Below are 23,342 nucleotides of genomic sequence, written 5' to 3' on the forward strand. Positions count from 1 at the left end.
TTTCCTGAACCAGAGTTAGCTACTCTTTGTCACTACAGTATAGCATTATAGGTGGGGCTGCCTTTTGGAAAATGTTTAGAACCTTAAGCTGATAAGAATATGGCTTCTCAGTTGTTTACAAGGATTTGCCTGACAGACTATATCTTGTCAGTGTTACAAGATGTTACAAGGTCCTTGTTTGTTTGGCCTCTCCACTTGTCAGTCCAGGGCCAAGGGGCCAATCTGGGAGTTTTGATCATGGACACAGCCCACTCCAACACCTCTTACTGGTTTATTAAGAGGGAACAGATTGTAAGCCGCCTTGAGGCCTTTTCAGAGAGGGGTGACTTAAAAGCTACAAAATAAATAAATACATGAAAATAAATTCCCCAGCATATTTTTCCAGGGCTCAAAAAGTGATGCCAGGAAAGGGGTAGATGGGGGAAAAAAAATCTGCTTCCAACAGTACCTTCCAATAACACTTTCCAACCTTTCCAACCCCAGTGTTATTTAAAATAGCTGAAACTGTACTATTGTGGCAATTTATTATATCTGTGTTGCTTGCCTGTTTCTCTGCAGCAGCACAATTTTTCTGTGAAATAAAATATATCAAAAGTTTTAAAATGACGTCAGCTACCAGCAAGTACTAGAGGGAAGTACTGTCACAATACCCAGCAGGTCATGTTGACCCAAGAATGTCTTCTGGAGCATCTAACAATCAAATCTTTTCTATAATTACCTAAATACCAATTGAAAAGCTTAATTTTAATCTTCTGCTTCTTAAAATTGTGACTATTAGCTTTCCTGCTGTGTCAAGTCTGTGTCAGTTGCCTTATTAAACCCAACACTGAGGAGGCCTATCTGGAATTGTGAACAATTAGGTTGGATACATATAGCATTTTATTCAGAAAGATTTGTGGAGTGGCATCAGCAGGGTTCTTTGTGAAGACATTAGACTGAAAAAACTGATCATTGGATTCTCTTTATTCTATGACATCCCTATACCCCACATTTCTCCCCACTAGAGACCCAAAGATGCTTACAACCCCCCATTCTCCCTTTCATCATTACAGCTCCCCTGTGAGGCTGAGAGTGAGTAGCCTAAGGTTGCCCAGCAAGCATTCATGACCAAGTAGGGGTTTGAACCTGGGTCTACGGGATCCTAGTTTGACATTCTAAACCAGGGGTAGTCAAACTGCGGCCCCCCAGATGTCCATGGACATCTGGAGGGCCGCAGTTTGACTACCCCTGTTCTAAACCAATATACTACACCGGCTCTTTGTTTTGCAGTTGCTTAGTGCTTCACTAGTGTTTTGATTTTCTTTTTAAGAATCTGCTGTTACATGCACTCCACTTCCTTGAATGGTGAGATGGTCAGATGAAGTGTTACAGAGTTTAATTTCCTTTGGATAAAGGGCCCCTGAAGACTTATAGTTTTTTTGCTTAACACAGAAGAGCAAGGCATTCTTTTTTATCAGCTTGGGTTTTTAAAGATTTCCCACAATGTTGTTTTTTTTAAAGAAAGATTTCAGATTTTTAACAGACTTGAGGCTTTTTCAGGTTTGGTAGAAAAATCTGTTCTCCCTGTTCATGTCTCTAGTCTCTGAATTTAAGTATGCTCAGCAATGGCCAGGTCGAGAATGAGCATCATGGACTTACCCGTGCCGCTTTTTGTGGTGTGGGGGGTGGGAGGAGGAAGCGGCGTCAGAGGTGGATGCAGTGCGGGGAGCCCCCTGGCGGTGTCACAGTTCCTGTGGCATGTCAGAGGATGCGGGGCTGGAACATCCATTTAGGATGCCTGCCAGGTCCCCTTCCCGCCTCTTTGCCGGAGCGCAGGGCAAGCGACCAACCCACCCTCCCTGTTTTATTTGGGTTTTGGTTGATATTCTATTTGTCACAGTGGAATGTGCATAAGAGTATGAGCTTATCTTGATGGGAGCCGGTGTGTGATCAGCATCCTAGCGGGAATGGAGCCTCCGTAAAGGGGGTGGTGGTAACGAGCCACATGCAGACTCAATGGGTAGGCTTGTGAGCTCGTTTCATGACCAAATGGCTCTGGAGGTAACCAAGGAGGTCTGCGTCCTTTGGCCTTCCACTGGGGTAATCTCCCTAGTTTAGGTTTACTCAAGGAGGAGACCCCTAACCCAGCGGGGTATTTTGATGGGCTCCTTCTTGGGTGATGCGGGTCGTGCAGTCAGCGGACTGCTAATTTTAGGCTCATACCCTTGTTGCTCCAACCCTATGCGTTTGGTTGTGTGTTAATAAAACTGTGGCCATTTTTGCTAAAGAACGGTATCGCATCTTCCTTCTCCAAACTAGCCTCCTACATGACAATATATGGTTCCAGATGGCTTTTTGTCTAGTGTATTTTGGTGTTAGCATATACTGTGCAGAGAGTTTTTGCTCTTTCTTTTTGTACCAGCTGCATTATCTTGGAGTAAATGCCTTTGTGTGGTAGAGTATGATTTGTTTGTCACCCTCCTAGACTGAGCTTATTTTAATATATTTATGTTTTATTTCATACTTAGTCTGCCTTTCTCTCTGACATCAAAGCAAATTTAAAAACTTAAAAACAATGTAATAAGAACCATAAAGACATCCAATGTGTGCAATATGGTCTAGTGTGTTGTGGTTTAGTGGCTAATCTAGGACGTGGGAGATCAAGTTTTCAATCCCTGCTCTGCCATGAAAGCTTGCTGGTTGACCCTTGGCCAGCCACGCACACTCAGCCTAACTGATCTTTCAGGATTGTTACAAAGACAAAATGGAGGAGAGGAAAACAATCTAAGCTGCCTTATGTCCCTTTGTGGGTGTCTGTTTGTGTGTGAAAACGCTGAGCATAACTTAAATGAATATATAAATGAAGAAACAATACACCGTACAATAACACTGGTTTACGAAAATTAGAGAACAATGAAGAAAAAAGATAACACATGCAAAACTGCCCCACCCCAGACAATAAACTACCACCTCAGCTGAGGCAGTCTTCAAGAAACTATGGCAGGGCAAGATGTGTCCTATAAGGTTCCAGCTGATCATTACATTGATTAAAATTGTTGATTTTCAAATATCAGGCCATATAGAGAGAAATTCTTGAGGGTTTTTGGTTTTGAAGAAATACCTGAGAGAGTGGAACGAAATCCAAAGATTCCAGTGAATCCAGCTTTGATTCACAGGAGTACAAATAGAATATTGGTTTCTCCCTTTCCTCCCTTTGAGGGTTTAAATCAACCATGCATGTCTGTGTGTATGTGGGTGTGTTGGGGGTGATTTTAATCAGGGAAATGGCACTTGAGGAGAGTTACCTTGCCTTCCATAGCACTGTAATTCTGATTTGTGTCTTGTTGTGCCACATAGCTGCTTTTTGAAGCTGAAATGCACATCATTCACATGAAGTTTGTTCCCTCAGTCCTCCTCACATTATGTCTATTTCAAGGAAATAGTTCCCAGGACTTACAGGGGGGGGGAATGTTTAATGCTGTAACTCAGCAAATTCACCGGTTTCCAGATGTCCAGTGTACATGACACAGAAAGGCATATGTTGCACTTGCCTAAAATAGGCACTGATAAGTAACACTAGAGAACATTTAGGATTTTTCTTTCTTTTATAGATTAACAGAGAGTCAGTCCAAAAGAGGTGGGTTTCTTGTTAGGGTTCATTGCAGTCTTGCTCAGGAGGAAAGGAAAAAAAGGTAGAAAATATTCCCCACATTTGGCTCTAACTTATCTACAGCGTGTTTTTGAGCACACATATTTAGAAAATTATTTAACTAAGCTATTTTGATATTTTCCTTTCCAGCTTCCCCATCAATTTCAATATTGTGCATGGCAGCTGATGGTGAAGTTCCAGTAAGTATTCTTGCTTATCTTGATGTGTGTATGTGTGCGTGAATATGTGTGCACATGCACACACATGTGTTTGAGGTGGGGGGCGCAATTCATTTTGTACATTTGGGCGAACGATTACAGAATATGTTGAAATCATAAGGCCTTTGCTGTACATTTATTACATCTTTGGAAGGTGGTATTTTTTTCAAAAAGCTAATGGATATTGAAACTGCTGTAAGAATTACTTTATGGGGATTATAGGCCAATTGCTGTAGAACTAGTAGTCCCATACAACGGACCTAAGGGGACAAACTATATACACATAATAGGTCCCTTCCTAGTGCCTAGATTCTATGGCATTTGTCCACACCCAAGGATGTCTTTATCACAATGATATGTATCTATGACTTTTCCATTAACATTGCTTATTTGTTTTATTTTTATTATTCATTTCCAAATGTAGATGCTGCCCTTTCCCAAAGGCTCAGGGTGGCTTGCCACATTTATGGAATAAAACAATAGTTAAAACATTTTAAACATATTAAAACAATATAATAATTTACATTAAAAACTATCAGAACTCACTGTCTTCTCTGTGATATTAATGGTGCTCATAGGCAGCTTCTTGATGACATTTGTAGGCCTCAATATTCAGGAATTACTATCTGTGTAAACTTGGCTATAAAACAATAATATTTTGAAGTGCACTGGAGAAAAATTCAGAAAAGCTATATGGTGTAGCTGTCACATTTCTGAAAACTAGTGGAGGTTTGCATGTCTGAATTCTCCCTCTTTTAAAAACCTGACTTACAAATGTAATGCTTCTTCTTGATATGTTACACTTGCAGGTGTAAGGGTTTTTTGGCAGGGGTGATGAACTAATTGCAGAGTACACAGTTTGGATCTGAGGTCCCCTCTCTTAATCAGATGTAGCACAGTGACATGTGAATTTGTTTACTCAATTCCCATGCATGGGCTGCCTGATTTACCTAACAGTGCATGTGGAGAAGGAACTTTTTTGAACATTATGATTTGTTGGCAGAGCTTAAATATGCAAAGAGGTGTAAATCATTAGGCTGCTTAAAGGAATAAAACAGTTTTATTAAGAAGAGAAACAGCTTTGTAAGAAGGGAGAGAAAGAATCCTGACTGTCTGTTGCTCTGGAGGCAGGCAGGGAGGAAGTTTGTTCAAAGGAGCAGGAAGTCTCCAATTGAACCAGTCAGGACATAGGAGAAGACTATTTGAAAAAATATCAGTAAGTTCCTAATCTACCTATGCTAAATACACAGTTCCTCCAATGTCCCCTGTGAAATAGTACAAACATATTATCCTTTATTGGTATCCCAATTGTATACAATAAGCTTTCTTCTAATTATGTATATTAGTTCTTAAAGATAGTTCATTTGCAGTTCTGAAAGATGACATGGTTTGTTCATTTCTGAAAAAAACAGCTTTTTGCAATTTCATCTAGAGAAACATTGTCTTGCAAAGATCTTTTCTGAGAGAGTGGTTTCCAAGAATTTTTTTTACAAAACTAAACTTGGCTGTACATGGGTACATCGTCAAAGCACATGCTTTGCTTCATTATACTTTTGAACAAAATTCTACATTGGAATTGAAAGCATATCTAATTCAGATTTTCTAATCTTAACAAGGGATCCTAACTCTATGTATTTACAGTATATGACTCTAGTGGGGTATAGTGAAATTGGGTGACAAGAACCATTTCCTGCAATCATACTGCAAACCTGGAATTCTACGGATGACTTAAATTTATGACAAAGCTGTAGGCTGTTTACTCATCATACTGTTGATGCAATAGAATTTCCATTTCCACATACATTTTGGGACAGAGATGATGTCTCATTTCATTTTTTTTGCTCTATCTAGAGCCCCAAGTCATGACTCAGTTAAACAGGAAGGATTCTCATTGAAACTGGTCTTGAAATTGATTTATGAAATTGACTTGGATCCTCCTGAGTCTCCCTCATAAATTAGGATTCTTGCTCAAGGGGATAACTCTATTCCACTAAGAGAAAAATCTTGTGCTGAAGAAAAAGACTGCTACACCGGGCACAAGATACCACATTTAGCATAAAGGACATGTAGCAGGATCCTACACTCAAATATCTCTCAAAAATCTCCATAACAAACAGCAGAAATCTTTCACTTAAGGCTCTCAGATCCTCCTATTCGTCCTCATGGAAAACTGCTAGCCAGATAACCAGTGGGCCCTAGTGCTGCTTGAAGATCTGGGTGGATTATGCATGGCAGGAAACATTGCAAAATGTCTGCCCAAAAAGACATTATTGTTTTTATTTCTGCACATGGCAATGTTTTCGATGTGTGAAACCCAACAGAGTATTTTTGATTCTACATGGCACCCCCCCCCCATAACATAAACTGCATCTTTTCAGCAAGGTATCTAAAAGTAGCTTTGTAGTGAATTTCTTTTACAACGGTGCTGAGAATGGCCTTTTATTCATGCATAAACATTAGTGTGTTTTTGGTCTCTTCCTGTGAGCCCCTATGACAGCACTTTTTCTGGTCACAGTCTTTCATTCACCAATGGGACCTTGAGGTTCCTGCTGCTGATTCTCTGCCTCCTCAGTGTCAATGATGACATGAACCTACAATTTGTTTCAGTCTCCCTGGCCACTGAGCCAACTTGTATTGCCATGTAAATGAGAATTACTTCTCTGTTATGCATGGCATTTCCTGCTACAGTCTTCCCTGAGACTACAAAACTGTAGCCTCTCTGTATAAATGTAGCACACAAGTACTTACTACCTCTGATCAGTGACCATGGCAGGGGGGCGGGTATTGCTTGACAGTTTATCAGGCTGGCAAAGCAGAGGGGTCTTCCTTGCACCACCAAGTGTGGTCTCAGCAGCTGTCTGAAATGCCAGTTCCATCTTACAGGGGAATGAGGAAGCAGAGCTGCTTCAAGCTATGGGCAGAGGCTCCCATTTTGGGCTCACAGTGATTAAAAAATACTTCATAGGGGTGGGGATAGTATGGTGTGGGCTTTAAGTTTTCATGGGAACTTCTGTAGTCTGTTATGGTTTATCCTGCCCACTCTCTACGGGGAACAGTATACCTCAAAGGGGGAAGATGGTAGGTTGAGGCATTCAAAAGCCTGTGTGTTCCCATAGTAATTTCTTGTTAAAGTACCCATGAACTACAATTCCCATGAGGCCCTGCTGGCAGCATGTGCCAGAGTGGCAGTCAGGTGACTTTGCATCACAATGGAGAAGTTTCCCCTGTTTCAAATGCATAATCTGTGAAAAAAACAAAAAAACAAAACACCAATGTAGTATCAGAGCACATGTATAAATGGAAATGTTTTAAAAACATTTTTTAAAAGGGTTGACAAACTGACTGCAGTGAAAACCAGTACATGCATAATAGCCCCAGGTCAGAGTTGATGCTGGTGATTTAGCAAAAGCCTGACAGACTGCAGACTAAAAGAAACACTTTGTCTGCCATTTTTGGTCTACCTAAGAGGGTAGTTTTAGCTTAACCTCTGAGCAATCACAGATTGCAGATTAAGCATGAATCTTGTCCATTGCAATATGATTAATTCTCTGGGTGTAAGAAGGAGTAAGGGAGAAATTAAGGACAGCTGTGGTGGAGGAATGACAGAAAGTCAGGAAAAGCCCTGGGAGGAGGAAAGCCCACCTCTAATGTTATAGTAGATGCTGAACACAAAATAGGCTGTACTGCACACCTGCTTCCTCTCTGAAGCTTTTCTTATTTTGGGGATGGTTTGCCATGCTCTTTTGACAGCACCTTCCTAGCTTGTTTGTTTAAAGTGTTACCTTCTAGTTTTTTCCTTTCCTTTTCCTTATACCTCTTTCAAAATCTCTTTCAAAACTGCATTAAACAGTTTTAGTTTTTTTGGTATGTCCCCTACTGAAACAGGTCACGAAAGTGACTAACTCTGTGGCACAAATTCATTGCCCCATGAGTGCAACATCAAACTCTGATGTGGATTTGGAAATACAGGTCATAGGCCAAGCACCACAGATCACCATGAAATTTTCAGTGAAAGACTGCTCAGTATATGCAACAGCTAGTCATCAGGAGTAAGTCATTGACTGTTAAGAGTGGAAATAGACCTTGGAGGCCATCAAGTGTAGCATCCTACTCAGTGCAGAGATAGGCATCTATAACAACCCCAGCAATTTCTGATTAAAGACCTCCACTGAAGGGGTGTCCCAAAGCAGTCTGCTTCATTGTCTAACAGCTTCTACCATTAGGAAGTTTCCCCTAATATTTATGATAGATCTGCTTCCATCTAACTTCCACCCATCAGTTCTAGTCCTGCTAACTGGATCAAGAAAGAACAAATCTACTTTGTCTGTGATCAGCAAGCAGTGTGACACTGATGGTGTACAAGTGTGTGTAGCCTGGTCCTTTGTCTGCTTGACCACAGAGGGATTAAATTAGTTGGACTCTGAACTGGATGCAACTCTTCCCCCCCTTCCCTCCCCCCCTTCCCTCCCTGCTGTGTTTTTCTGGCTCTTTGTAAGCTTGTTCTGTGGAGAGGGTCATGGCATGCTGCAAGTTTGCACCAATGCCCAACATGCCTATTTGGGCCCTTTGAGTACCAGTGGGACTTTGGGATAGCTGATGACAGGCAGTGAAACATCAACATCAGCCTTTTGTTTTGCTTGAATTTGATATAATGTGCTGCCCGTATGAAGCATAACGGTCTGTGGGTGTGAAACAGGAAGCTCCGAGTGTCAGAGGCTTAACGCTGTTCCACTTGTGAAGTTCCACATGCATCGATTTTAATTAAAGCATTTTCTGCTTCACCTACTTGCTTTCCTCTGAATAGTGGTGAGTGAGTGAATGTATGTTTGAAAGATTCCATTCGAGGCTGAGGCAGCCCTGCCACCTCCTCCTCCTCCTCTTCCTCCTCCTCCAGAGAGTCCCCTCCTTTCTCTACCAATGTTGCAACACAATCTGAAATTTCCTCTTTTCTTTCCTTCCTGCATTTCTTGCAGGTTCCCCTGCGTCAGAAGACGAGGAAGAAAAGTCAAGGTAATGAAGGCTTCCTTTTGTTCCTCTTTCTGTTCAGTGTGGCGTCTTGTCCATGAGAGGCAGAGGTTTCTGTGGAGCACTGCGCAGTGGGTAGAGGGCTCCTCTTCGGACCTGGTAGAATTTAGTGTTGATTTGGAGGGGGAAAAAGAAATGACGGCATGCTCTTCATGTGGACTAAGCTGCTTTGGTGTGTCAGTTCTGGAGAGAGCTGGTATGTCTAAAAGTATGTCTGTTGTTTCTTCTTCTTAATTGATTAGAAACCTCTTTTGTGTATGTCACTAAACAATGATTGAATAACACAGTTGTTTCTGAAGGGTGTTTTTAATTTTTACATGAATTATAATTTGTGATCACTGAAGCCTTAATGTTTTATACTTTTGCCTTATGAAAAATCTTCAGTAATTGATTTGTAATCTGATTGAGGTGGGTAGCAGGGTTGGTCTGAAGCAACAGAACAAAGTTTGAGTCCAGTGGCACCTTTAAGACCAACCGAGTTTTATTCAAGGGATAAGCTTTCCTGTGCAGGTACACTTCTTCAGAAACAATGAAATGGAAGTTATGACCAGTTCATACATATTGGTTTGGTATAGAGTGAGAAGTAAATTAGTATGCAACATAATGAAGATGTTTAACAGATTCAAGGATCAAACTGGAATAACAAGTTTAGGTTACCACTTGTTTGGGTTTAATTTCAGGGGAGAACATGGTGAAGGAAATAAATATTTCAAAACTGTAGATTGGCGGGCAAATTAATCCTTAATTGTGGAACACTGGGAGTAATTAACTGAGACAATGCCATTACTCTCCATCCATCTTTTTTCAAACATAGAGGTGCCCTTGCAGCAGCAGCAATTAGCTGTCTAGAGTTGTCTCCCCTTCCCCCAGACCAGAGAAATACATCCCAATCTACCATTCCAAATTACATTACATTATAGTATACTTGACATTATATTACAATCTACTTTTCTAATCTACTGTTCCAAATAAGAAATAAAATGAAATAAAAGACAGAGAATGTTATATGGGAGACTGGTGCATGGACAGAATGAGGTTAGTATATGTAAGAGATAAGAAACCAATATTTCTGTTGAGTCCCGGGAATTCCATTTTTTGTCTGTCCTAATATCTTGCAACTGCATAGTTTCCCTTTCTAGCCTGTTCTTGAAGTCCCTTTGCAATAATACAGCTACTTTGAAGTCACCTGAGTGTCCTGGAAGGCTGAAGTATTCTCCTATGGGTTTCTCACAGATTTGTGTCCATTTATCCTTCGGCATAGGGTTTGATCTGCTTGCCCTTTGTGAAGAACCAAAAGGCATTGTTGGCATTTAATGGCATAAACAATGTTAGAAGATGAGAAAGTGAATATGCTTGAGATGGTATAGTTCAGTGCTTGTGTTGTCTTGAGTGTGTGGGGTAGCAAAGTTGGCTGTTACTTAAGTACTCTCAGCATTCCATAATTGATACATCTGCCCATATTTATTTCCTTAACTATATTCGCTCCTGGAATTAAACCCAAACAAATGGTAACCATATAAAGTTAGCTTGTTATTCCTGTTTGGTTTCTTAAATCTGGTAATAAAACTCCATTGGTCTTAAAGGTGCCACTGAATTAAAACTTTGACTTGTAATCTATATTTCTCAATGTGCCTGTGTAGATTTCCTAAAAAGCTTTGTTTTGAGTGATTTATTTTCACTGAATGTTCCTAGCAGAGAGATGGTTTTAAACTATTGCTAGTGCTCCCTCTTTCTATACATAATTCCAAAAACATGTTCCCCTGTGTCTTCAACTATACAGGAATTTGTGTAATGAGCCGCCGAAGGATCTCCTGTAAGGATTTGGGACTAGCTGATTTCCAGGGATGGCTTTACAAGAAAAAGGAAAAAGGAAGTTTCATTGGCAGCAAATGGAAAAAGTTCTGGTGTGTGCTGAAGGGTTCATCATTATACTGGTACAGCAATCAATTGGTAAGCAAAGCAATCACCTCTGTGGGTTACAGGTTTTTTAAAAAAGGGAGAAAGGAGCTTGGTCTTTATTGCAACATATAATGTAGCATTTAGAAATTTGGCCTGTTGTTCACTCTGTTTATATAGTTCTATTATTGCATTAAAAAAGATACCGATGCTGAGTTTTTATGAGAAAGTGAGCCTACATACATAACCTATATTTATTTCCCGAGAGGAGTTTTGTACTCATGGGTGCTCCCCTAGCTAATGGCTGGTACCTTCCCTGATTGCTGTTTAACAAGAAAAGGGGAGAGAAGTATGTTTTGGTTTTTTTTGCAGGGACCAATGTGGATTTCTCTTCAGTTCGCTTTGAATCTTGTAGAGCTCCCGAAATTTGACATGAGCTCCCAAACAAGGATCTCTTTGCCCCTCTTTCATTCAAAACAGCACATGAAAGGTGCTTGATCAGAGCAAGGATGATGCTTTAACATACACACAAACACTCAGCAGTTTGCCTGGCTTCCTGAATCCCCAGGGGGATTCTGGGTCCCTGACGTTATGCATCCCTAAAATTCTGTGTTGGGAAAGGCACTGTCTGGTGTGCAGAGCTGAAGAGAAGACAACCCTGCAGGGGGTAGCATGAAGATAATTAGATAGGGGTCAGAACCTTCTCTCCTGTTAAGTATCATCCTTTGTCTGTCTGCAGACTGCTACTCTTAGGGCACTTTCCCCCTTCTTGTTTGGAAGTGCCACACTATGTCTTTCCCTCTCTCACAGCTAGAGATGTAGTTACGAACTTATCTCTCCTTTTTCCTTTCAAGTATGTTAATTTCTAAATAAACCTTTGTCCTACTCTTTAATTGGGTTGTGCACTGTCTCAGTATTAATTACTCTGCCAACATTTTGTACCTTCTCTCCATGAGTTTTTAGACTACAGCAGTGTCTCTTGTCACAGCCCTGGTCAGCTTTTGGAACAGAGAGATGATCCAAGGAGTAGAGAGGATTGCTTCCAAATACCAATATGCCCAAGCATCCCTGTGGTATTTTGGCTCATTGTGGAATCTCGGCCCCAGCTCCAGGGAAGCTTGCCTGATCTTGACCAGGGCCAGGACCTTTTTGGTCCTGGCCCCTACCTGGTGGAATGAGCTCTCGGAAGAGCAGCGGGCCCTGCAGGAAATGTCAGCTTTCCATAGGGTCTGTAAGACGGAGCTCTTCCGCTGAGTTTATGGTTGAGGCCAGTGCAGGAATGAGCTCCCTCCTTTGGATATGTTTTGTTGACATAGCCTCCTCCTATCCCAGGAGGCTGAGATTTTTACTGCCATGTGCTTTTAAGTAATTGTTTTGGAATGTTTTATTGGTATTTTAATGGAATTTTATTGTTACGGATTTTTATCAAACCATGAGCCGGTTACCAGGAGTGGAGGGATATAAATTTAAATATAAATAAATGAATAAATAATAAATCAAAGGGACAACATCTGCAGCAAAGTTGGTGCAAGACAGAATGAATATGAGCTAGTGACTGTTTATTCACCTTGCAAAGTCAGGGAGAACAAAAAGTCTTATTCTTCACCATTATAAGTTCAGCCGTGGAATAGACTGCCTAAGGAGGTGGTGAGCTCCCCCTCACTGGCAGTCTTCAAGCAAAGGTTGGATACCCACTTTTCTTGGATGCTTTAGGACGGTGGTCCCTGGGCTGCGGCTCCCTCCCCCCCCCCGCAGTAAGAAACTTCCCAGGCTGCAAGCAAATTGGCCTCAAAAGCGGCTGATTAGCTTGCAGCCCGGCAAGTTTCTTTTTGTGGGAGGGGGGAGAGGGAAGCAGAGCCGTGTATGCGCAATGCGCATGCGCGGCCGCAAATGCACATGGTGCAAATGCGCAATGTGTGCATGCACTGGAGTGCCGCACATGCGTGTTTGCTGCCGCACATGCGCGCTGCGCATTCGTGGCCATGCATGCGCGGACGGGCGATCGCCCTCCCCACCGCAGGCAGTCCACAGCCTTAAAAAGGTTGCGGACCACTGCTTTAGGATGCTTTGGGCTGATCCTGTGTTGAGTAGACTAGATGGCCTGTATGGCACCTTCCAACTCTATGATTCTACTTAGAACATTCAAAAAAAGGTTGAGAAAGATCATGCAGTAAAAAGGGCAGGAAAACATGTGGGAAGTGTTGAAGTGTTGAAGACATTTTAAACTGCAGACTACAGTGATTCAGAAGGACAAAGTAGAGATGAAAACAGTAGAAAGAGTAGCTCAGCTAACTGGACACTAGTAGCTTTGTATGGAAAGGTAAATAAGATCTGTTGGTAGCTGGTTGCCAGCACACTTGTGTCTGAAATGGCACAAAACATCCATTTGCAACTGACTACCAAAACATAGAATCATAGAATCATAGAGCTGGAAGGGGCCATACAGGCCATCTAGTCCAACCCCCTGCTCAACGCAGGATCAGCCCAAAGCATCCTAAAGCATCCAAGAAAAGTGTGTATCCAACCTTTGCTTGAAGACTGCCAGTGAGGGGGAGCTCACCACCTCCTTAGGCAGCCTATTCCACTGCTGGACTACTCTAACTGTGAAAATTATTTCCAAGATATCTAGCCTATATCATTGTACTTGTAGTTTAAATCCATTACTGCGTGTCCTTTCCTCTGCAGCCAATGGGAACAGCATCCTGCCCTCCTTCAAATGACAACCTTTCAAATACTTAGAGGGCTATCATGTCCCCTCTCAACCTCCTTTTCTCCAGGCTGAACATTCCCAAGTCCCTCAACCTATCTTCATAGGGCTTGGCCCCTTGGCCCCAGATCATCCTCGTTGCTCTCCTCTGTACCCTTTCAATTTTATCTACATCCTTCTTGAAGTGAGGCCTCCAGAACTGCACACAGTACTCCAGGTGTGGTCTGACCAGTGCCGCATACCAGTCCTCCCAATTTGGTGTCATCTGCAAACTTGATGAGTAGTCCCTCCACCCCCTCATCTCGATCATTAATAAATATGTTAAAAAGTACCAGACCGAGCACCGAGCCCTGAGGTACCCCGCTACTCACCTCCCTCCAGTCTGATGAAACACCATTGACAACAACTCTTTGAGTGCGGTTCTCTAACCAATTCCCTATCCACCTAACTATCTGAAAATCCAGATTGCAGTCCTTCAATTTATCCATCAGAACATCATGGGGAACCTTATCAAAAGCTTTACTAAAATCCAAGTAATTAACTGAATTTCCACGATCCAGCAAACCTGTTACTTGGTCAAAAAAGGAAACCAGGTTGGTCTGACAGGACCTGTTGGAGACAAATCCATGCTGACTTCCTTGGATCACCAAATTGTCCTCCAGATGTTTGCAGATCGCTCCCTTTAATATCTGCTCCATTATCTTCCCCACAACAGAGGTCAGACTCACTGGTCTGTAGTTTCCCGGGTCATCCTTCCTCCCTTTTTTGAAGATCGGAATAACATTTGCTCTCTTCCAGTCCTCCGGGACATCTCCAGTCCTTAAAGAGTTCCCGAAGATGATGGACAAGGGTTCTGCAAGTTCTCTGGAAATTTCTTTGAGCACTCTTGGGTGCATTTCATCTGGCCCAGGGGATTTGAACTCAACATATACAATGTTGTCTGAAGGGAGTTACCGTTTAAAAGTTCAAAAGGTTCCAGTGCTTTAAAGCAGAGGAAAGTTCATCACCTGCATCATTTGCAATTGTCCGTGGTTGCAGAAAAATGGGGGTGGTTGACATTGACTGTTTTGTAAATGTGACTGGGGGGAAGTCCCTTTCCACTTGAATAACTGGGCACACAGCTCTCTCTCCTTTGCTCTGAGAACAAAAGCAGGGATGTTACTTTATGGAGTCAATGCAGTAATGAGACTGTGGGGGCTGAGACCCTGTACAAAGAAACTGTATTCATTCTCCTCATTCCTGGTGTGCTGCTGTTATGGGTCATGTTTTGTGAAGCAACAATCTGGTTCATCTTGAAGGAAAATCTGCAGTTTCCAGATGCAGGGACGCGTAGCATAGCAACAGCAGGTTGATGTGAAAACTGGTTCTTCAAGTAAGATTTAGGCGAAAAAGAACGGGTAATTCTGTGTACACTCGTTTAAGTTTCCCTTGTATTTCCTTACAAGTATCTGTAGAACAAAACACTAAAAGAATTCACAGAATTAATTGATTTCCCTCCCCTTTGTAGCCTTTTGCAAATCTTAAAAGCTGCTCCTGACAGGGTTTTTTTTTTTTTTTGAGGGGGGGAGCTGGAGGCAGGGTGTCTTCAGGAAGAAGAGGCTGTAGCTTGAAAGGAAATAGGCAGAAATCAGGCTCTTTTCTCTTACATAAGTGTTTCCACACATGCAGCAAGAGATTCTGCAATAGTAATGTTAGTGGATGTACGCAGAGTGTTTCCTGCTTATTTCTCCTTCTTGTTGCACCCCCCTGCTGTATCCTGCTTGGGGGAGGGTCCTGAAGAGGAAAAGGGAAAGATCCATTGTACAGATTTCTTCCTTTCATTGTTCCTAGGATATCACCTTTTAGTTTGCAATTAGATAGAACCATTATTCAATCCCAGCTCATAATAAAAAAGTGAATGCATTTCAAAATTAGACTGCAGAAGCAGATATGTGTTTGGTACTCTGTGTGCATACAAGGATGCTAAAGAAGTTCATTTCCTTATATGTTCCATTGATACTCCTATGCATGATCCTTTGGGAAGAAAACTTATTGAATGAAGTAAAAACACATGATTAACCTGTATTTAGTCATCTTTTTCTCAAGCAACATCTGGTAGTTCCTGGATAGAATAATTCACAGTGAAATGGAAAATAAACAGTGACACAGTCTGGTGGGTAGAATTGGAAGGTACCTCCAGTGTCATCTAGTCCAACCCCCTGCAGAATGCAGGAAATTCAGGATGACAGTCTCAATTTGAGAACTGCACGTGATACAGACTTTATGGGCCATACAAATGGGCTTGATGAAATACAGAATAGCCCTCCTAGATCCTAGCACTTGTAATGACTTACTGGACCTTAGGTGTAGTAAGAAACCATAATTCATTATGACTCCCCTCTTAAAAACACTTTCCTGTGAGTAAGCCTCTTGGAATAAAATCAGGTACTTCCGCCTTGATTTTTGCATTTAACGTAAAAAGCAGCTTTCATCTGTTGGATCGTCATGGTTCAGTTTTAAGATATTAAAAATATGCATTCTAATACACACACATATACACACAAAATTTATATCTTACCTTTCTACCCTCAAAGGGACCACCAAGGTAGCTAACACTTTTAAACACACAATAAAATTGCATTTTAAATCCATTAAAAATAATCAAAGTCTATGTTGGTTTTATTATGTTCCTATTACATTCATTATGAAATCATGGTATTTAAAAATATGTCTGAAATTTTAATTTGGAAAATAAGTTATTCAAGAAATTAATCTGTTAAATTAAACACATTAATTTGTCCATCATGGGAAAGACTCATGCAATGTGTCAGCCATGTGGTTGTGCTGTTTACTGTCCCATTTCTAGTGCAAGACAAAGAAAAAGGCTATCTTCAAAACAACCTCCAGAAAAGTACAACAGGACAAAAGCAAACAGCCAATAACAATGAAAAATGTATGAAAAGTCTTTTGAAAACAACAGAATAAATATATATGTAAAGAACAGGAAAATCCAATAGCTATTTACAGGAAACATGAATGAGAAAATTACATTGAAAAGATAAATGAATGACACTATTGAGATTGCAATCTCAATAGTGGTCCTGTAGAGCAGAGAGTCCTGTAGAGCAGAGAGGTCAGAGAATGAGTCAACACGGCCAGCATGTAGGGTGATCTGAATGGGTCCCAAATTAGAAGCACACTTTGGCTTGTCAAAGCCAGATTTTTTTATAGATTTGGGGGGAGAGGGGGTCATGCTGAGCTTGTGGTGGGGGCATGATAGGGGGCATAGTGGGCACATGATGGAATTTTCCATGGGTAGGAAGTTATAAAATGGCCTAGCCAGATCGAGAGATGGGCGTTAATGTCTCTGTACAAAAAGAACCATCGTATCAATGAGTCTATATGTGGTGGAAATGATTTATCTTGGTAGATTGGCCTACGGCGAATCATAGGTATAAGACAAAGGAGATTACCTAGGAGCTAGAAGAAGAGTTGGTTCTTGTATGCCACTTTTCTCTACCCAAAGGAGTCTCAAAGGCCTCTTATACACGGAGGGGAAGGTCCACATTTAGGGTGGAATGGTGGCAGAGGAAATCACCAATAATGCATGCTGCTGGTGGCAGCAAGGCGCAGAGTTGACGTAGGCCACCAAAAAAGCTGCTTTAGTGAAACGTTGAAGAAAGTGGAGCTTTCCGGGCGACCAGGGCGCAACCAGAAGTGGCGCCAAAGTGGCCGTGTGCATAATCGGGGAGGTCCGTAGTGTACAGGGCTTCTGGGTGTGCTTGCTCTCTCCCCTTCCATGCCCTTCGGTTCCGCCGGCAGGGCCTGTTCCTGCACTTGCCGTGGCTGCCTCAGTCAGCACCACGCTCACCTCTCTTCTTGTTTGCTCCACATCGCTGCCTCGTTGACCGCAGCCAAAGGCTGCTCCGGGTTTTGCCGTCGTTGCGTTCCGTCCCGTGCATTTGTGGTTTGCCTCGCTTCTTCCTCCTCCGCATTTTCCATGTGACTGCCAACTGCCATTACAGCAGCCGTGCATAATAGGCCAAAGTAGCTTACAGTTGCCTTTCCTTTCTTCTCCCCACAACAGACACCCAGTGAGGTGGGTGAGGCTGAGAGAGCCCTGATATCACTGCTCGGTCAGAACAATTTTATCAGTGCTGTGGTGAGCCCGAAGTCACCCAGATGGCTGCATGTGGGGGAGTGCAGAATCCAACCCGGCATGCCAGATTAGAAGTCCGCACCCCTAACCACTACACTAAACAGGACATTACCAGCAATACAGTGGGGTGGGGGTGGGGAGATGAAGGAGCTTGGCTGAATCTGTGAAGGACAGGCTAGAGAGGTTTTCTTTTTCTTTTCTTTTTTTGCCAAGACAGCCCAGCAGGGTCTTGGAAGACTTTCACAGTGTTTGGATTTGGCACAAGCCTAGACTATGGAAGAGTGCCACTGGTTGTGGAAGACAGTGAGCCAATCTGCAGGTCAGGTTCCTGACATATGTATCAAATGAGAGACCTCTTTAAATAGGGGGCAGACCTGTGAGTGGGTGTCAAACGCGGCTGGGGGAGGCACAGGTTTCACATGGCCGTGTGGCCTGGGATGGGACCAGAAGAGGTTTGTGTCTCCTCTGGCATCCTGCGGGGGGACCCTTCCCTGGATAGGGAGTGCAGTGGCTTGGGGGACTCGCGTTCCCAGCTGGGAATCTGACCAGTGGTTTTTGCAAGTGGAGAAATATGGGGCACTCCACTAATAGGTGTCAGGAACACCACATCCATGAAGACACAACCTTTCAGTGAAAGGAGTAACCAAAGGATGGTCTCTGGATACATTGAAAGGGAGGATATTTAGTTGTTTGAACTGTCATAAAATATTTCCAAATATGCATGAAACGATCTATACACAAGGAGGATTCCCCAGTACTGAGGGGAGCAAGTGCTGATGGACATTGAACTCAGTATCTGTACATCTGTGTCCTCTATTCTCTGCATTGTTTGCCTCATGATTGTTCTTTCATCTTGGGCAACTAGTAGATGGACATCTAGCCCAATGTGCTGCAGTTTTCCTAATATCCTCTTATTTGCAGCTTTCAAAAAATAGGGGTCACCTAGCACAGTGGTCCCCAGCCTTTTTATCACTGGGGATCGGTAAACGCTTGACAATTTTACTGAGGCTCGGGGGGGGGGTAGTCTTTTGCTGAGGGACATCGCTGCCACCACCTGAGCCCCTGCTCCGCTTGCTTTCCCGCCGGCACCCCTGACTTCCCACCATCCACTGGGGGCCGCTGCTAGCAGCAGCTGCGCAGTGCCATGCCGAAGGGGAGCCTCAGCCATGGCAGCTGCCAGATAGCACCAAAGGTGAGCTGGCGGCAGAGTGGCAGGGCAGCCCCCGAGGCAGCAGCCGGGGAGGAGGACAAGGAGAAGCCACAGCCCGATACCGACTGATCCACGGACCAGTCCCGGTCTCCGGACCGGAGGGTGGGGACAGCTGACCTAGCAGGTTATAGAGTAGGGAGTTTGGTGCTTCATGAAAGTATATTTTAGCCCAGTATTTAAAGGTGTTTTGCCAGGCTCTGGTTTCAAGAGTTTGCTGGTTAAGTTCTGCTGCAAGTTTAACATTTGCAGTGCAGCCTGATACATTCAACAGCCTTCTAAAGAAGGAAGATTGTTGGCTTTCCAACTTGCTGTTAAGTGCAGCAATCCATGCAGGAACTCCATATACAATCTGTGGAACTATTTTGGCTTTATAAATTGTTAGAGTGGAAGCGAGGTTAGATTCCCTTGATTTTTGTGATTGAGACAAATTGATAGGTCAGGCAGATCTTTCTAGATGTAAGAGATCAGAAATATTGCCAGTAGTCTGGCCCTGTTGGCCCTGTTTTGTGTTCTCAATGCAGCCTTTCTCAAATTTTTTACCATTCAGAAATCCATGAAACAATCTGCAAGCTTCGAGAAACTCCAGAAGTGGTGCAATCATGCAGAATACTGTTACATGGCCACCTAGGGCCTCTCCCTTCCTCCCTCAGGCCTATCATTGGCTATTTTGCGAGGGGCGTTGACATGGCCATATATTTTCATATCACCCAATAAATGTTTAATTTTAAATATATATAAAATTAATTAATTAATTTAATTTAATTTTACCCATTGAGAAACCTTTCCAGGGCTGTCAAGAAACTCTGGTTGAGAAAGCTTGCCTCAGTGTATCTATGGTCAGCCTGTGACAATTATTTCCACTGTTTCCAATTTCATAATACTGCCAACAACACACTACCTCAACCCATTTTATATAACAGGATGTAATCCAGCTATATTATCTGTGATGGAAATTGTAATACACGAATTCCTCTCTATCACAGATAGATGTGTCCTAAATCAGTTTTCTTGTGGTAGGAACTCTAACTTCTATATTTGGCTTTTTTCTAAATCAGCTGTACTGTATGGTTGTTCCCTGGCCCTCCCTGGCAACTGGTGAGGGACTGAGTGGTGGGGTACAGGGTTACCAGGGGTACTCCTGGATATATGGGAATTGAGCCTGGGGAGAACAGGGACTTCTGAGGAGTACAATGCTGTAGCCTCACCCTCCAAAGCAACCATTTTCTTCAAGGGAGCTTCAAGGGAGCTCTGTAGTCTGGAGACCAGTTGTAATTATGAGGGGTCATTAGGTCCTACCTCCAGGCTGGCAACCCTAGTGGTTGCTTGTGAGAGTAAGTATACTACTGTGTATACTACTGTGTTCTGCAATGTTCAGATTACTCTGCTGGTAAATATTAGATGAGTGCAGCAGAGGCCCTGTCCCTTTCTCCCTGCTCCTTGGATATATCCTTTCATATTTCTAACTCCTTGTAGTTAGAAATACTATATACATTTCTGTCATTTTTCAGTGTATGATTCTGATAAATAATTTGGTAAATTTTACAGTTGATGCTGATGGCTTATTTTGTTTCAGGCAGAGAAAGCAGAAGGATTCCTCAGCCTTCCAAACTTCACAGTGGATCAAGCCACGGAGTGCAAGAAAAAGTAGTAAGTCTGTCATTACACCCAGAGCTTTGGGCAAATAATTTTTCAGAAGCCAAAGTCTACATGTGAAACTAATAGAGAACAGCTGGAGTGTTTGGAGACTTAGATTTAGCAAAGTTCAAACAATTATGCAAATAGATTAAAGTATAAATAGTAATGGTGCTTCTTCCAGGGTAAGGATTTAACTGTAATCTGTACTGCAATATCACTGTTTTGAGAATTTCTTTCAGTCTCTATTGTATGAAGTCATATGTGCAGGACAGGTGGCCTTTTGTAGCTCAAAATAAATCAGTGATATTAATGGAGCAAAGTTTCCACAGCAAAAGCTACTGTATAATGCTTTCCAGACCTGGGGGGAAGTGTCAGATCTATCCCCAAAATCTGTCATATTTTGTACATTTTTAACCACTGATTTCCACTATTTCTTTTGTGGAAAAGAAATGCATGTCTACCATAGTCATACTAAATCCTATTTTATAATCCCTTAATTCACAAAAGACCAGACTTGTCCTTGGCAAAAACTGGGTCTCCCCCCCCCCCAAACGCAGAGTACAGAAGAGATGCAAATTGACTGATCATAATTCTCAAAATGTCACTTTTTATTTTTATATTTTATTGTGAAATAATAAAACATTGGCCAAATTAATGGAATATATATATTTAAAAATTACCCCAAATAGTTATTCTCATCTATATGAATACATGCTGAATTTGTTTTCTTTTTCTTTCTCTTTTTTTGGAAGTGCTATCAAAATCACCCATCCACAAATCAAGACATTTTATTTTGCTGCAGAAAATGCAGAGGAAATGACTATGTAAGTAAAAGCAAATATCTGTTGCTTTAAGATGGGTTGGACCCTATGCTACTATGACTAGAGGAAATTCACAGAAGGGATTTTTGTCATCTCTCTCTTTCCACTGCAGCCTCTTAACTTATTTAATAGCTCCTGGGAAGCTGGGTACTATTGTAAAAAGTCAGAAGACAACATCTTGAGAAATTACCCTATTACCATCTTTTCCAGGACTCACACAAGAGGGAGAGCAACTGATGCCAGTTCTTCTATCTAGCTAACCACATTTTCCCTGCGGGTTCTGCTTGCTGTTGTTAATAGGTTTCCATTCTGTCTCTTTGGTTGCATTAGGCCTGGGCATTGAACAAACCAAAATATATCTGGCCAACAAAATTTGAGTCCAATAGCACATTTAAGACCAACAAAGATTTATTCTAGGCGTGAGCTTCCAACTGCACGTACTCTTCCTCAGACAAATGGAGCAAGGATCATAAGAGTGTAGCTATAAGGAAAACGTAAATTGGTACCAAATAAGTAAACTTTGTCATAAAATCCAAATTATACAGTGTGATAATTCTTTGCTAAAAATGCTAAGTTCTTTGGGCTCAGTTGAAGTTCCATTGTCTGAGGAAGAGTGCTTGCACTCAAAAGCTCATGCCTTGAATAAATCTTTGTTGGTCTTAAAGGTGCTATTGGACTCAAATTTTGTTGTGCTACTTCAGACCAACATGGCTACCCAGTTGAATTGATCTGGCCAATTGGTCCAATATGGCAAATAATATTCAAGCATTTCTAGTACATCAACAATATTGAGAAGGCCACTGTTAGAAATTTCTGGTCATTATGTGAGATTATTGTGAGATGGTGACTTGAATTTCAAAGCAATTGTAATTAATGATTCTAATCACCTGCTGCAGTGGACCTAGTTCCTGCCACTGTCCATGTAGTGGTATTTTTGGCTTCATGGAATACTTGACAGCCTTTGTCCATAATCTGATAACAGGTGGTAAACTGACATTAGTTAACCACTCAATTGACACACGTGCTGACCTTACGTTTCATTGTCTGTCTTTGGATACACATAGCTATTTATACAGTGTCCTCTGCTGTTGAGCTGTCACAATAGATTTTCCTAGACTATATGGCATACACAATTTATTGTCTGAGTAATCAATTATGAAAGCTCAGTGATAGAGGAGTCTGCATAAATGGACTGCTGTAACTGACAGAAGAGTACAGCCTGTGACCACCCTGTTTATAGGGTGTCAGTAGATTGAAAAATGTGTGGATTACAATGCCAAATAGGCATGATGGGAAATAGTTGGGGAAGGACATGAATTGGCTGATGAACTAAAGTTTGTCAGGAATTTTGGCTGGTTCAAGATTCACAAAGAAATGTTTGCAGACTAAAGAGCCACCACAAACTTCCATAAATTTTGGTGCAGTTCACGGCTATTCTTGAAGAGCAGAAAACAGGTTTAAATAGTTCTGAGCCATTTTTGCAGGGAGCAGTAGGCAGGGGGTTAAATATTAAATGGTTCACAAACCAATATGAACCAGTCTGATTCATGAACTAGCCATAAGTCGTGAACTGAACAGAATGGCAAAAATTCATATCCATCTCTAGAAATAATGTGACTCTCAGTTCAACAGGAGATATACATAGTCAGAAATAAATCCCATGGCATTCCATGGGGCTCACCCCTATATAAACATTCACAGGATGGTAGAATAGAAGGCTTACACATTCTGACACAGACAAAATCCCAAAAGAAAAGCATGTAATACTTTTTATTAGGACCAACAACGTAATGCACAATAGATTGCAAGTTTTGAGTCATCCAAGCTGGATCTTAAAACACAAAAAGAAAGGGCCAGGGTGAGGAAATAGATGTTTCAGGCTATTCTCTTAATCTGCCTAATGCTGGAGATTAATATCTGTCTAGCATGTTTCTGTCCTACAATCCATTCCAAGAGCTCAGAATAGTTCATAAGATTCTCTCCATTTTATCTTCACAACCTTATGAAATACAGTGGTGACAGATGGAAGGTTCCCTAGAAAGTTACCATGGCAAAGGGAGATTT

At 41.9% G+C, this 23,342-nt stretch overlaps 1 protein-coding gene across 5 annotated transcripts in view; it reads left to right on the forward strand.

The window, feature by feature from the left end:
• Positions 1-23,342, forward strand: part of IPCEF1 (interaction protein for cytohesin exchange factors 1) — a 68,305-nt gene that overhangs the window by 23,121 nt on the left and 21,842 nt on the right. For 2 of the 5 annotated variants that reach the window (XM_077349149.1, XM_077349157.1), the window contains exons 3-7: positions 3,779-3,828; positions 8,820-8,856; positions 10,652-10,821; positions 20,396-20,469; positions 21,210-21,281. In XM_077349149.1, the coding sequence (XP_077205264.1) occupies positions 3,805-3,828; positions 8,820-8,856; positions 10,652-10,821; positions 20,396-20,469; positions 21,210-21,281 (377 nt within the window). In that variant the 5' untranslated portion in view covers positions 3,779-3,804. Of the gene's footprint in view, positions 1-3,778; positions 3,829-8,523; positions 8,653-8,819; positions 8,857-8,925; positions 9,080-10,651; positions 10,822-20,395; positions 20,470-21,209; positions 21,282-23,342 lie in introns of those variants that run through there. The other 3 variants (XM_077349173.1, XM_077349166.1, XM_077349139.1) reach the window with 3 other exon arrangements.

Source organism: Paroedura picta, chromosome 1 (assembly GCF_049243985.1).
Source record: "Paroedura picta isolate Pp20150507F chromosome 1, Ppicta_v3.0, whole genome shotgun sequence".
NCBI classification, from domain to species: Eukaryota; Metazoa; Chordata; class Lepidosauria; order Squamata; family Gekkonidae; genus Paroedura; species Paroedura picta.